This window comes from Atta colombica, unplaced genomic scaffold, assembly GCF_001594045.1.
Source record: "Atta colombica isolate Treedump-2 unplaced genomic scaffold, Acol1.0 scaffold126, whole genome shotgun sequence".
NCBI classification, from domain to species: Eukaryota; Metazoa; Arthropoda; class Insecta; order Hymenoptera; family Formicidae; genus Atta; species Atta colombica.
Window position 1 is genome coordinate 1,083,369 of NW_017259213.1, and position 14,946 is coordinate 1,098,314.

A 14,946-nucleotide genomic window follows, 5' to 3' on the forward strand; every position below is an offset into this window, starting at 1 on the left:
ACGTAGATTAGATTACGTAGATTAGATTATCTTACACTCAAAGATCTTTTACTTGATTTGATTCTGATAGGTTAGATAGTTTTGATTTTACAGCTGCTCCCATGGCTGCTCCACTCATGACGTCATGGCTGCCACGAGTTCTATACAGACAAAAGAGTAACATACATGCATTCCAAAATTTCACCTGTTTCATTTTACTTTCTTTTTCATTTTACTTCTAATTTAATAGAAAAAAATTCCACGTACACGTAAAATATTTCAGTTTAAATTCTAAAATGTCCTTTTAACAAAATACAACATTAGCTACAACATCGAGAAATTTTGTATAACCTATAAAAAACACTTCATATTATTAATGTTACGTGATACTTATGCCGACGCTTGAGATATTTAGAAACAGATCAGTTTCATAAGCAACGCAAGTGATGCTCTATCTCTTACACTACCGAACCGCGTTAAAAACAGAAGAGCACTTCGCATGTTCTTCCCTTCAAAGGTTTGATAAATGAGAATCCCACGTTTGTTTCGTAATGTCTTAATCGGCATTCCGATCGGGATTGCTTTTTGCGACACAGTCGGATATGTCGCGAGGGTGGAAGGAATCTCCATGCAACCTGCACTAAATCCAGATTTACGGTATCCTGATTACGTATTTCTGAATCGCTGGACCATCCGAAATCAAGATATACAGCGCGGCGACATAGTGTGCGTTGTATCTCCCAAGGTGCCAAATCAAACCCTTATCAAGAGAGTTGTGGGACTTGCTGGCGATATTATAAGCACGCATGGATACAAGCTCTGTACCGTCCAAGTATGGATATGATATGTAGAAGTAATTATTGGGTATATAACAATGAATAACAGTGCTTGAACTCTAACAAATTACTGACAACAATACTAATTTAGTATTGTTATCTTTTAAATATTTGTAAATTAATTTTGATATAAATACAGGTACCAGAAGGACACTGCTGGTTGGAAGGAGATCACATTGGACATTCTATGGACTCTAATACTTTTGGGCCAATATCTCTAGGTCTGATAACAGCAAAAGCTACTCATATAGTTTGGCCACCAAATCGATGGCAACAATTACATTCTACAAAATCCAATCATGAGAGCTGTTAGTTTTGTAAAGAAATTGCAGTGGGAATTACCTGGTACTGTATGCAGGTAAAAGTTTACCCTCTAAAACTTTTAAAATGAATCTCACTCTGAAGAGTGAAATCTCACCCTTAAAAATTGCAAATTGAACCATTTTTTTTTAATACTAACTCAATTTTTACTCTAAAGTGAGATTCTACTCCAAGAATTTAGAGAATAATCATTGCTATTTTAGCTTATAATAAAAATAGTTTACAATAAAAATTATTATGTGCAGACATGGCTTAACCATAGGAGATGTTGATAACGATGGTGATAATGAATTGATTGTTGGTACTGCTGAAGGAGAACTTTATATCTTCAAGGTAAATATATTAATGACTACTTAAAATTATGCCTTTCAAAACTATTAATAATATTTGCTCTTATATAACAGGGATCAGAATTATGGCAGAAAATTACTGGCCTTGGTCTTATAACTAGCGTAGCAATTGGAGATATTTTTAATTACGGACGTAATGCATTAGTTGTTATCTGCGGCGATGGATGGACACATATATTTTATAGTCCCAGATCTGTTAATCCTAACAACTCTAACATACTTACAGGCCAACATAATAAAGATACAAATGAGCAAGACAATTTCAAAATAAATACTGGTAAGTCTGAGTTTTAGAAAAATATGTTTTATGAAATAACAGGAGATTTAGGGAACTCTCATAAGATATGTATGTGCAGATACAGGAAATTCTCAAAATACAGAGCATATTGACAATACTAATGAAATTAATGAACTCTCTGGGAAAATGGAATGTGTACATGTACAAAGAATCCCAACTAATACAAAAATAGTGCTGATAGCTGACGTCGACAAAGATGGTGCTAATGAGATGATTCTTGGTCTGACGGATCGTGTTGTGAGATCTTACAGATGGTCAAGTAATGCTGACTTGGAAACAGGAAAATTAGTTGGCCTAAATAAGTGGGAATGCACTAATCAAATAGGAACGGTTACATTACAAGTATGTTGTATTGAAATAAGGTTCCTTCTTGGCAGTTGTAAGCTAAAGTAATAAAGTTATATTCTATTCTATTAAAATATAGATTCTATTATTTCATTGTATAATTATTATTTGTTTTTTTCTATATTGTTATCTGGTTAGGCATTTATAATAGTAGTTGTGCTGAAGCTTAATTATCATTTGCATATTCCTATATTATCTCTCGTAACTTTATATAAACTTATTCTATGTCATAAAATTAAATTATATATTATCTATCAATATAAATAATATAAATTGTTTGTAAATAGATAACAAAAATTTTTGTTTAGCATACTGGTGATGGTACGCCAACTCTACTGGTTGCACAACCTGGTGGCACATTCATGCGAATTAAGTGCAATCCTGAAGATTGTCAATCAAAGAAAAGTTCCTGCGAAGCTGTAGATTATCAGACATTAGGAATATCTAGGATGCGCAATCAAAATATTTCAACGGAGATTATTGGAGATTTAGAACCAGGAATAACGCCATTTATTTCTACCATTGAATCTAAAATGTCTAGTTACATACCTAAAGATAAGTTGCCAAAGCACAATTTCACAGATGATAGCCAACTAGACAGAAAAACCTTCAAACCTACATCACTCGAGTTCAAAAGAAACTACTCACAACCAGCGTTTCGAAAAAATAGCCTGGATATGGCTGGCGAGTGTGGTAGAGATTTTACAACAGAAAATCAAGACTCAATTAAATTTTATAATCCCGTTGAGTCTTCAAGCACTGATGAAATGGATGGCAACTTTATCGGTGGCAATGTTATTCTCGGAGAATATGATAACAAAACTATGAAAGAAACATTATTACCATCTTTTACAAATTTTTCCCACAATAAGAATGAAAATAATAGTAATAATAATAATAGCAATAATATCAGTAAATCGAATCAACAAAAAGAAATCACAAAAGATGATACAGATTCAAACAATAAAGACATCAGTGAAAGTGCTCCAAAGGGAAAACCTTATGCCTTAGCAACACTTGATGGAACTATCATGTTAGTACAGGATGAGGTTATTTTATGGTAAGCAATCCTTCGCAGCGATGTTTAAATACATCTGAATAATTACGAATATATCGCATTATTCTTTTCTTATAGGGCTATGCAGGTAGATCATCAGATATTCGCTCTATGTCGACTGGATGTCACAGGCGATAATTCCGACGAGATAATAGCTTGTGCCTGGGATGGTCAGACCTATATCTTGGATCAGCAACGACATAGTGTACGCTTTCAATTTGAGGAACCAGTCAGAGCTTTTTGTACGGGAAATTACAGCGTGATTCCGGGAACATCTAGTCCTAGCCTGGTGTACAATACTTTTAACAACAAGGTTTTCATTTGTATATAAGTTTATATATGTGAATTAATATCATTCATGATTATGACAATAGTAATTATATTTTCTCCCAGATTTGTCTTTATTATGATGTTACTCTGCCGAGCATGACGATCACTTCTCTGAATCCCATAAAGGACTTCGAATCTAATGAAACACAAATCTTAGAGAAATTATTGGGCGAGTGTAATATAAATGAGAAACAGCAAAAGATGCAACAGTTAACTGAATGGTTGTTGTATGGCGTACATTAGTATAGCAGGCAAATATAATTATATATACAGCGTGATTCTTATATAATATATGTATTTTAAGAATCGCTCTGTATAAGCAAAAATGTATAATAAAACATGCGTATTCTGGTACATGTGTTAAATCATTATTCTTGTTTTTTTTTAATATTTACATTTAAAAAAATCAATTATAATTTTATTGATTTATAAAAATAAATCAATAACAAATATTTATATGTTTCGAGATGCATCTAATAACTGTTACAACAAATTGATATTATTGTGTAACTATTACACGAATTGATATTATTTCTAATAAATTATGTTTCTATTTCGGTATCTCATGTTCAATAGGAATTGTATATGCGATCGTTCTACATCACTGTGTTATCGCGAAGGATATACGATCAGTCCACAAATTTTTGGCAAACAATTGACGATGTCGGCGATGAATTAAATTAATTTTGGCGTAAAGTACAAATGCCTATTTAAGGATTCTCGTCTATTTGTCAAGTCATAGCTCGTAGCGTTTTATCTACAGTGCCGTAAATCAGACTAACATCACGCTGAATGTCGGCCCAACATATAGCTTTCTCATTGCACGTCATCATTGCAGTGGGTATGCAGATTTCATCCGGTACTTTTCCAAATTCCAGTGAAATTTTATTATTCAATATATACATGATTAAATCGTGGACGCGTAAACAATTTTTCGGAATTCAGCCGCCTTATTCTCGGCGCAGTGCATTACTCCAGATACTAATGCAGAATTCAGATCGCTGTATAGTGTGAAGGAAATAATCGATATGTATGTATAATTTATAATTGATAATAGCATCCACAAAAAATTTAGACAGAATTTTAAATAGGATTGTCTAAAAGCCTGTTCTTTTTAACTGAATTTCTTGCAAGATTCATCTTTCTTTTTTTTTTTTATTTCAAAGAAAAAGAATAAAGATAAATTGTGCACACACATGTAAGAAGTTTAACTAAAAAGAACAGACCTTAAGTTTATATTTCTATTTGAATGCAAAATAATGGGATAATTTATTTAAATTGAAAAGTGAATTAAGAATTTTTTTAATAATAGTAGTATTATTAAGATATTAACTATTGGGAATATATATTTTCAGTCTAACAACTCAGTTTAAGTTAGAACATATGCACATATGTAATAGGAGATTAATACATAATTTCAGCCTTTAACTTTTGTAATTTTTCTATATAGAACTTTATATGTGAGATAATCTAACGATTATCCTTTCTAATTATATAATCTTAAAACGCGGATATTCTCTGTAGTTAATAACTGTGGATCTTTTGAATTAATGAATCAGAATGACTGTCAATGGCACGGAACTGTTTTTCGTGGGCCAGGAGCTGAAGGAACTTACTTTCGGATGGACCGATTATACTCTCTTTGCCGGTCTGTTGGGCATCAGCATGCTCATAGGCATCTACTTCGGTTTCTTCAGTACGAAGCAGAATAACACCACTGAGTATTTACTCGGTGGCAAATCCATGTCTTTTCTTCCGATTAGCATGAGTCTGATGGCAAGGTGATTTTAAAAATGTTTCACACATTTCATCGTCGTGTCTGATAATTTTTATTTTTGATCAGTTTAATTTTCTTATATAAAATTTGCGCAGTGTATAAAAATACTTTGTTTAAATTAAATTAGGTATTCAAAACTTTGTACAAATTCATAAAACAGTTAGAAAAATCATCAAATATGTTTTAACTGCACAATTTTTTTGTTTATTTTAGAATCAATCATTAGTAGAAAAAAATATGCATAAAAATAATTTCTCAAAAACGCAGAATATAAGGCGTGCCTAAATGTCTTTATGTTGTTTTTGCTTTCTGACGATTTTATCTAAAAAAAACTAAAATAAATGTATTTAGAGAAATATATTAGATAAGAAAAGATAAGTGAGTTAAAATTTAAAAAGTCTTAACTAAGAATATTTAGGCTACAATATTCTCCTAATCAAGCTTCAAGTTAGTCTGTTAAAATTGAATTGAAATTGATTAAATTAAGAATCAAATTTTATTATTTATTAATGGAAGTTTAATTCGCAAAAAGTCCCTCCACTTTACTAACTAATCATTTAGAAATTATGGATATTTTAAGGTGAAAATTTTACCGACGAAAAATTAATTTCAAATTGATAAAAAAATTGTATTTAAATAAATTGAAACATATTTTAGGATAATTTCTACAATATTTAAATTATTAATAATATCAAGAAAAAGATCCATTTCTAATGAAGATAAAATTTCAGTCACATATCGGGAGTGTCTTTACTTGGTGTTCCCTCCGAGGTGTATCAGTACGGAACTCAGTATGCGGCGTGCATTTTCACATCCTTCATAAGCTGTTTCCTAATCGTACGCGTATACCTACCGGTATTTTACAAGCTACAGCTGACGAGCACTTTCGAGTATCTGGAAATTAGATTTGCCAGGCCGGTCCGACAATTAGCGTCTTTTCTCTACACCCTTGCGCTAGTGATCTATGTACCGTTGATAATCTACGTGCCGGCATTAGCCTTTTCGCAAGCGACCGGGATGAATCTGCATTACGTTGCGCCAGTGATATGTATGGTGTGCATCTTCTACACGACTATCGTAAGTGATACAAACTTTTTAATTATAATTGTTATTAAAATTTGCGACATATCGTAATGAACGTTCATCGGTCTATCGGAAGATCATAAATTCTATGTATCTTTTTGAATGTCTTGAAAGTGAAAGCGTTCAATATTTTTTTAGATTTACGTTCCTTGAAACATTCTTATGATATTTAATAGACATAGACATTCGTGTGTATTCAAACGAAGAGTTAGACATTGTTAGGATTGAGAAAGTTACTTTGTAAAAGTAATTACAGTTTTTTCTTTCTTCCAAAAATTAGTTATTGTTATAAGTTACCGATCCTAAAAAGTATATTTTAAGTTACAGTTACTTAAAAAGTAATAAGGCTGAAAGTTACTTTTACAATTAGTTTTCTGTTAATTTTTGCATTGCTATTTTAAATATAAAAATTTCTAACATTGTTAAATTATTTTCTTTATTATATCAAACATTTGATATATTATACGTCATTATTTATAATGAATTAATATACAGTTGAAGTCAAAATGATAAATTCACTATTGTATTAGGGATACATGTGATGATCAGAGATAAAGATATATTGCAACAAAATGCAACAATCACTGATCCTTCACTGAATATTTTGATCAGCCTAATGCTGACAAATAAGTTTGATATAAAGTAACTATAGAAATAATTATTAAATTAGTTATTAGTTACCAAAAAAATGTAAATTAAGTTAAATGGAACAAAAGGTACGAAGTTAACAATTATTAAAAAATTATAGATAGAACAAAAGGAACGAAATTAACAATTACTGAAAAAAATTACAATTATTGAAAAAAGTAGATAACTCTAACTGTATATAACTTCGTTACTTTCCAACCCTGGTTATCATCTATTTATTTGCACGCATATTAAAACAGAGGATTTTCTAAGGTCGTAAAAATCGTAAGCTCACGTCTAGATAATTAGAAGATCGTGAAACCGGGAGAGTGTTTTCATACGCGTCATCTTGCAGCCGTGACATTATCACAATTTAGTTAAATGAAACATTCCGCTGCGACGACTATCGAATAAACAATTATTTAGAGAGGAATTATCTGAATTTGCTGAACACGACTGCTGAATACGATCTTATCAGTTTCGTAGGTTAGTGGTTTATTTATGATGCAGTATCGCATCAATAAAATAACGACTACTTTGCCACGTCATTTGTAAATATACAATAACAATGATGACGAAATTGACAGCAATTTGTCTTCGTCTTGTACTTATTTGAACAATAGTATGCTGGATAATAATATGTGTGCGAAAAGTGCAGGTCGTGCATCGCTCTGCTTTAAAGAGATAATTCCAATATCTTTCGAAGATTCACAATAAAGAAGAGTAAACTTCTTGTAAACTTATTATACGCGATAAAATTAACATTTGCTGATGATTATTTTTTCATACAATATCTAAGCTTACACGGAAAAACGGTTTTATTGAATCTAAAAACTATTTACATAGATACAGTTCTAAAAATAATTGTGTAAGACATTTATTAAACTGTTGTTAAAATGTTAATACTTTTTGCAACATTATCGTCATGCTCGAGTATTCTACACAATTATTTTAATCAATATACATATAAATAGAAAAAGCAGTTTACTAAATTATCTAAAATTTTGATTAAATATTAAAATCATTTTGTTGAATTATCAAAATAACATTTCATTTATTTTGCTATTTGCCTTATTATATTGCTTGATTGAAAATCAAGTTCGCAATATATTAACGCAATATAATAAGACAATGGCAAAAAAATAAAATGTTATTTTGATGATCCAAGAATTATTTATATCTGTCTCACACTAAAAATTTTAGATATTTTGGTAAAATTCTTTCTGTGCAGACAGTTTGAATAATTATATGTTTATATACAATTCACTAACTACTGTACGACTACTATACGACTACTGCAAAATCGATATTATTATTAAAATATTAATACTGTACGGGATGCATGAGTCTTTTGATATACGATGAAATTCATGCCGAAAACGATTTATAAAATACATATATCGTAGTGTTGCATTGTAATATTATTATGCAATTGTGTTACAATCTCTCCCCTGAGTTTACGTTTCACCGACTCCCCAATCGTTTGATTCTGTGCACGTCGTGTCGTGACTGACACTGATACCTTTATTGTGTGCAAGTAAGCTCTCTTTGAAAAAAAATATATATCTTATATAGGGAGGTCTGAAGGCTGTCGTATGGGCGGATACGGTTCAGATGACGGTAACTGTCGGAAGTCTCATTGCTGTTTTGATATTGGGAACAATTGCCGTGGGCGGCGTTAGCGAGACCTGGAGGATAGCTGAAAAGGGTGGTAGAATTGTATTTTGGAAGTAAGAGAACAGGTGTATTTTTTATGTTACAATTTATTAATAAAATAGAGAGAGAGAAAGAGAGAGAGAGAGAGAGAGAGAGAGAGAGAGAGAGAGAGAGAGAGATACATCATTCATTAATTAAAACTGAACATAAGTCAAGAAACATTATGTGAATTTGAGTATTGCATCAAGAATCTGTACTTAATTCAGATTTGTCGATTACAAACTAATCTCGAGAAGTCAACAACTCGCGTTCTAATGCATTCGTTTCCGTTTTTTTAGATATTAAATGATTTTTTAGATATTAAATGGTATTTTTCAATCTCTTAGGTATCAAATTTAACGTAGTGTCAAAACTTTACTCTTTAAGCGTTGGATTTTCTTAACGCGTTAGTTTTTCTTACAATTGTTTTGCCATCGCGTTCTCCTATAACAGATTTTTATAGTAATAATATTGACATGTAGCAGTAATATATAATATGTATTTGCTTAATGCTTGTTGCAGTAAAATTATAAAATATAATTATAATGTGCCCAGAATGCAATTATGACTTCAATTATATAACTTATTGTTAAACGTTAATATCGCGGTATATTTTTTAGTATAGTTAAAATTAATTTTCAATATAATATTGTTATACTAACTATGAATTAATATTCTAACTATTGGTATTTTTTTTTATCTAAACTGGCTAATATTTTCAATTCTCTTTCATATAGCATGGATCCTAGTCCTTTCACCAGAAATTCATTTTGGGGCATGTCAGTGGGAATGGTAATGGCATGGCTAGCATCGTTGGGCATCAGCCAGGTTTCTATGCAAAGATTTCTTGCAGTACCTACTATTGAGGAAGCACAAAAGTAAGTGCAAAATATTTGTTTTCCTTGAATTATTTGTTGTAAGTCATCGTTGAAACGCTGGATAGCTTCAAATAAAAAAAAAATTTTGAGTAAAAAATATTACACGATAAACAAATATTTTCGTAATTGAAAAATAAGAGTGATTAAAAATACAAGATAAACTAAAATAAATGATAAAGTATAAATAAATTGCGACGTTATGTCCCGTGAAAAATAGAAATCTGAATGAGAAAAATAAGAATAAATAGTATTGTTTTATGTGTTTCACACATTTTTGCAGATCGGTATGGGTCCTGGCTGTGGGCTTAATATTCATAAAAATGATTTCCGTTTTTACCGGCCTTATAATGTACGCTAGATATCACAAATGCGATCCTATAGCTGCACACGTAAGTTTTGATTCTGTTTTTTTTTATTAGTCTTTATCATATTCTAAGCTGCACGCTAAGTGCATAAATAAGACTTGTGAGATACCAAATACGAAGCTTTGAAACTTGAAAAGATGGCAGAGGCGATATAAATATATTAGACTAAAGTTAAAAAAATATAAGCAAATAACTGTACTATTAAGTCAAAAGATTGTAATTTTATTTTAATTTTATTTTAGTCAGAAATGATAAAGTTGATAAAGTATTCTACTTAACTTGAACATTATACAAGTACCTTCGTTGCTTTTGATAATGTAAGATAATGTTTAAAGAAAGAATTGCTCATTTTTCAAAAGTACAGATTGTACATACATTTTGGCTAACAATATATTTTTTCAAAAATTTTATTTTTTCTGATATTCTAATATAATTGATGTCTTTTTTAACTCTTGAACAATGTAAGATATGAAATTTCTTTGAAATTTATTTTAAAAAACTTTCTTAATTAGATTTATATATATAAATATAAATAATTAAACTCTTTCCTGAGATTTTTTTTACCTTATCTTCAACGATACTCACATCATAAAAATGTAATAAATCGTGTAATTAAAGTAAGATTAAAAAGTTGAGCAATTAAGGATTAAATGAATCGCCTTTCGTGCAATGAAGAAAATTACCTTGTTTTTAGGTCGTAGCAAGGAGCGACAAGATATTACCATATTACGTACTAGACGTAGCCGCGAACGTTCCGGGACTTCCTGGCCTCTTTCTCGCCGGTCTGGTGAGCGCCGGACTCTCGACGATGAGCGCCGGGTTGAATACAGTCGCCGGCACGATTTACGAGGATTTCATCGATCCTTGGATGCCAGAAAGCAACAAAGAAACTAAAGCCGCCAACATTATGAAGGTACAAAGACGGAATATATTGCGGTTCGACATCGCAAGGAAAATAAGAAATCTTGGCTTCTCCTTTATTTTTTGAAAAGCAATATCGTTAAGCAAGAGATTCGCTAAACAAATAAAAATAGAAACAATTCGAGAATGTACATTTCCCTCTTCATTTCCGAAATTATAAACACGCGAAAATAAACAATGATTCCAGAAATGGTTTATATCATTCTTAGGTCACGGTGGTAATCCTAGGCATCTTATGTGTGGGCATGGTATTCGTTATGGACCGTCTCGGCGACATTTTTCAACTATCCCTGACTCTGACCGGTATCACTGCCGGTACCATGACGGGTCTTTTCTCGTTAGGGATGTTAGTACCCTGGGCAACGGCCAAGGGAGCGGTGATCGGCGCAGTAGTTTCGATGATGACGATGCTCTGGATCATTGTCGGCGCGCAATGGCATATGGCTAATCGCAGTCTCTACTATGAACCGCTTCCTTCCTCCACAGAGGGTTGCGTGAATATGCCTGGACTATTTAATCGTACGATCACAACAACGCAGAATCCTGTACAAGTCGAATCTGTGGACGAGCCTTTCTTTATGTATAGGATATCCTTCATGTATTACACGCTATTGGGGGCCTTAATCGTGATGGTGATCGGCACGACAGTCAGCTTCATCTGCGGCGCTGCTGATATAAGGAACATCGACCGAGATTACTTTCCACCGTTTATAACGAGGTCTGTATTTAAATGCCTACTTCATTACGAAGTATAAATTTTCATTTAATATGTTTTAAAGTAAAAAAAAACAAGATATTTCCTTCTAATTCTTTTTAATCAAAATTGATAAGCGAATACATTTTATTTATTCATACTATATATGCTATATTCTAAAATCGACGGAAAGAAGATATATTAACATATTTCAGATAGCAACTTGTCTATATTGCTGATGGTATGTTGCTCATATCATATTATGATATTATGTGATGCTACCAAAATTGTAGCAACTGTATCCGCATATTACAAATTAATATACAATACCACAACTTTGAATAGTAATTTATCTAGAACTTTGAAATCGTCATCGTCAAAATTCATACCGTTGCCGTTACGTTGCTATAATAATTTATAGGATCACACAATGCCATTATATTGCTGACACCGCAAGGTGTAACTTTGATGCTATCTTATCTTGCCGTAAAAAAAACTGCTGGCAATACATATATATCATTGCCAATGTGTTGTTTCAATGTCGATATATTTGAAATAATTGAAAAAAATATATGGCAAGTTGCCAGCATCATAAGCAGTCACAGATTTGTGCGATTTTGAAATCTGCTTGGTTATCTGGGATTCGTAAAAAAAATTATCCTTTTTAATTTTATTGTATCAGGCGTATACTTTGATCAGATGATTGCATTAAATATTAAAGTTTATTTATTGGACTCAACTTATTTTGAATACATTTTTATCGCGTTTGATAATTCATGCATTTATATTACATATTTATTTTCTTTACTATATCTTTATCCACATGTTTTTATCATTTTCAGATTTATGCTACCAAAAAAATATATGGAAGTGTCGTTGCATACGGTGCCAACAGCATTGATAACTAATCCAGAGAAAGAAGAATTAAAATCTTGAAACATGTATATTTTATTCCAAACCTTATCTCTTTTCCATGATCGTACAAAACTTTATTACAGTAAAACACATATGCACATATAATATATATGTGCTTAAACGTACGGAATATCGTTTGATTACAAGTTCTCCGCAATAATATTCTTTACATACTCTATAACATATTAATACGTAAAACAGTTTTCCTGTCGGAATCTGTTCTATCAAATTATTATAAGTCTTAAGTCAGTAAAACTTTCAATATATCAACATTTTGATACAGAGATGTTTAGAAAGAGATTTCCGTAAAGCGTCCTAGAAAGAAAGCTTCAATCAATAAATCCTTAACGACATAAATTGTTCGGAGACAGCGATCGACAGACAAGCGGACGCATTTGCCAGGAGATAACTGCATCTAACTGGCTCGTCCGGAGTTGAAAGCACCCATTAGAACGTCGATGAGGGTGTCAAATTGACTAGATTATATATCTGCCCCACGCATCTCAATACAAACAAGTCCCTGCCATCTGAAACATCTGGAGGAACGATGCCTATCGGATTAGAACCGAATATAAATGCCACGGGAGTTTTTTGTCGAGTCATTCGTCGAGTCTCTCTTTAAAATCCGCGGTGGATCGATCGGTGCCGGAACGGTGCTTCGCGCGGAGCAGACTCGTAACAAATTTCGAAGACTTTTCATGTCTCACGAGACGCGCGAGGCCACCGATTTGACTCATGGAATCAGGTTTATCGTTTCGAATCCGAAATGACGAAAGGGAAGACCCTTATCAGCGATCGCCGACTTGCAGACGAAAGAAACCCCGATCGACTGTTCCGCGCGAGGAACATTCCATATCTCCAGCCGAGAAACGACGCTTCTGTCTCGAAGCGGCGACCACATTCCACCGCGGAGCGGTTTTATTTTATTAGACTGAAAGGTGTCAAATATAGGCGGTAGGGACCCATCTACTTACATACCGATGCGCGAGTTTCGAGGAACCCCCTCTGCCTGCCCCCTTCGCCGTTCCCCTTTCTATCCGGTCTGATTTCAACGTGTGGGTAAAATCCCAAACTGAGAACCCGGCTTGCATTGTGGGCCGGGTGACAGATTTTTGACAGATTCTGTCTGATTTGGTGTCGAGTGACAGACCTGAGAGGCCCGATCGTACAGCCTCCTCGTAGTTGACGTTGTTGTATCGCCCCTCTTTACACCAAGTATCTCTTGAAAGCGGCGCTTGATTATGCTCCGCCCCAAGTAATCCTTCGTACCAATTATTATTTTTATATTTATAAAATTAGGATAGAACGATTGAAAATGAATCTGAAGAAAAAAAGTAAGTCTATACCGAAAGCAAAAAGTTAAATTTAGAACTTTAGAAAAAGTAAAATTACGCAATAAAATTACAAACATTAAAAATATTATGCACAAAAAATAGCAATCAATTTGTTCGAAAAATTAATTAAATGATTAATGCAAAATCATTATGAGAGCCAGTATAATCGATCTTCTAGTCATCTTCAACTCATCTTCTGCAGTCTAATTTACTCGTCTCAATGTATTCAATTTACTTCATTATTTTTAATCTTTATGAGAAAGCCACTATAATGACGCTAAAACAGTGTCATATTATGATAAGAAGTAAATTAATAAATTATAATAAATCTTACTCAAGAAAAACTTGTAAGAATTTAAAAATAGATCCTCGTCCTTTAAGATAATACTTAATTCGGTATAATTTATTTTAATTTTCCTTTTCGTCCTATTTTTCTCTGATATTATGTATGTACAATGAATACAGTGAGAAACACATAGAAAAATGTAAGCAGTAAGACGTAAACAGTAAAAGAATCAATTACAATAGAAGATGTAATGCATGATCTACAATGAGCAATAACAGTAGTTCATTAAGGAGTAGAAATCGACCAATAGTTGATTATTCTTCTTGTATTCAACTGTGATTGATCAATTTGTTACTCTTACAACCTCATCCATTACTACTACCACGTAGACCACGATTAAAGTAGTCTCACACACACTTTTCGTAACAATAAAAGTAAGGTTTTCGACTAATCGTGTTGCTCGATTGTTATGATTACAGACAACCGAATCGAGCAACGCGATCGAAAACCTACGTTACATTTACAATTACTGTTACGGAAAGTGTGTGTAATTAGTTTAAAGCAATGATCTTACGTTTTTTACTGCGATTGGCCCTTTCGTTTACTGCTTACATTTTACTACCTTATATTTTTCTATGTGTATTTTTAAGTTATGTGTATGTATGTTTACGTTTGGGCTTAATTGCTGTAAACAAAAATCAGTGTCATAGTTCAAAATCATTTATAATTAGTGTACACCTAGCAACAAATATTATTATATAATTACAAATTTATATTTTACATTTCTTTTATATTTTCATAGTTTTTAATGCTTATAGCCTTTCATGCTTTAGGAGTTCTGCGCCCCTGGCTCAC

At 32.4% G+C, this 14,946-nt stretch overlaps 2 protein-coding genes across 3 annotated transcripts; both read left to right on the forward strand.

Annotated features, from left to right (window-relative positions):
• Positions 1 to 1,044: 1,044 nt before the first annotated feature.
• LOC108695015 (integrin-alpha FG-GAP repeat-containing protein 2-like) lies at positions 1,045 to 3,864 on the forward strand. Its single transcript, XM_018204731.1, has 7 exons — positions 1,045 to 1,173; positions 1,382 to 1,469; positions 1,541 to 1,763; positions 1,843 to 2,126; positions 2,438 to 3,189; positions 3,265 to 3,499; positions 3,580 to 3,864. Exons 1-7 carry the CDS (start codon positions 1,115 to 1,117, stop codon positions 3,757 to 3,759), a joined length of 1,821 nt encoding a protein of 606 aa, XP_018060220.1. The 5' UTR covers positions 1,045 to 1,114; the 3' UTR covers positions 3,760 to 3,864.
• A 576-nt stretch (positions 3,865 to 4,440) lies between these two features.
• Positions 4,441 to 12,620, forward strand: LOC108695095 (sodium-coupled monocarboxylate transporter 1-like). Of its 2 annotated transcripts, none has more exons than XM_018204852.1 (9): positions 4,441 to 4,546; positions 5,076 to 5,297; positions 6,025 to 6,370; positions 8,579 to 8,733; positions 9,436 to 9,576; positions 9,857 to 9,965; positions 10,636 to 10,854; positions 11,072 to 11,381; positions 11,449 to 11,569. In XM_018204852.1, exons 2-9 carry the CDS (start codon positions 5,077 to 5,079, stop codon positions 11,484 to 11,486), a joined length of 1,539 nt encoding a protein of 512 aa, XP_018060341.1. In that variant the 5' UTR covers positions 4,441 to 4,546; position 5,076; the 3' UTR covers positions 11,487 to 11,569. The 2 variants fall into 2 exon arrangements, with proteins under 2 accessions (XP_018060341.1, XP_018060340.1); XM_018204851.1 differs by adding an exon at positions 12,399 to 12,620 and having other exon boundaries at positions 4,449 to 4,546; positions 11,072 to 11,580.
• Positions 12,621 to 14,946: the final 2,326 nt, after the last annotated feature.

Coding starts and splice junctions, on each gene's coding strand:
- LOC108695015 (XM_018204731.1), top strand. CDS start 1,115: ATGAGAGCTGTTAGTTTTGTAAAGAAATTGCAGTGGGAATTACCTGGT. Junction 1,174..1,381: donor TTACCTGGTACTGTATGCAG/GTAAAAGTTTAC, acceptor TATTATGTGCAG/ACATGGCTTAACCATAGGAG. Junction 1,470..1,540: donor GAGAACTTTATATCTTCAAG/GTAAATATATTA, acceptor CTTATATAACAG/GGATCAGAATTATGGCAGAA.
- LOC108695095 (XM_018204851.1), top strand. CDS start 5,077: ATGACTGTCAATGGCACGGAACTGTTTTTCGTGGGCCAGGAGCTGAAG. Junction 6,371..8,578: donor GCATCTTCTACACGACTATC/GTAAGTGATACA, acceptor TATCTTATATAG/GGAGGTCTGAAGGCTGTCGT. Junction 10,855..11,071: donor AAGCCGCCAACATTATGAAG/GTACAAAGACGG, acceptor TATCATTCTTAG/GTCACGGTGGTAATCCTAGG.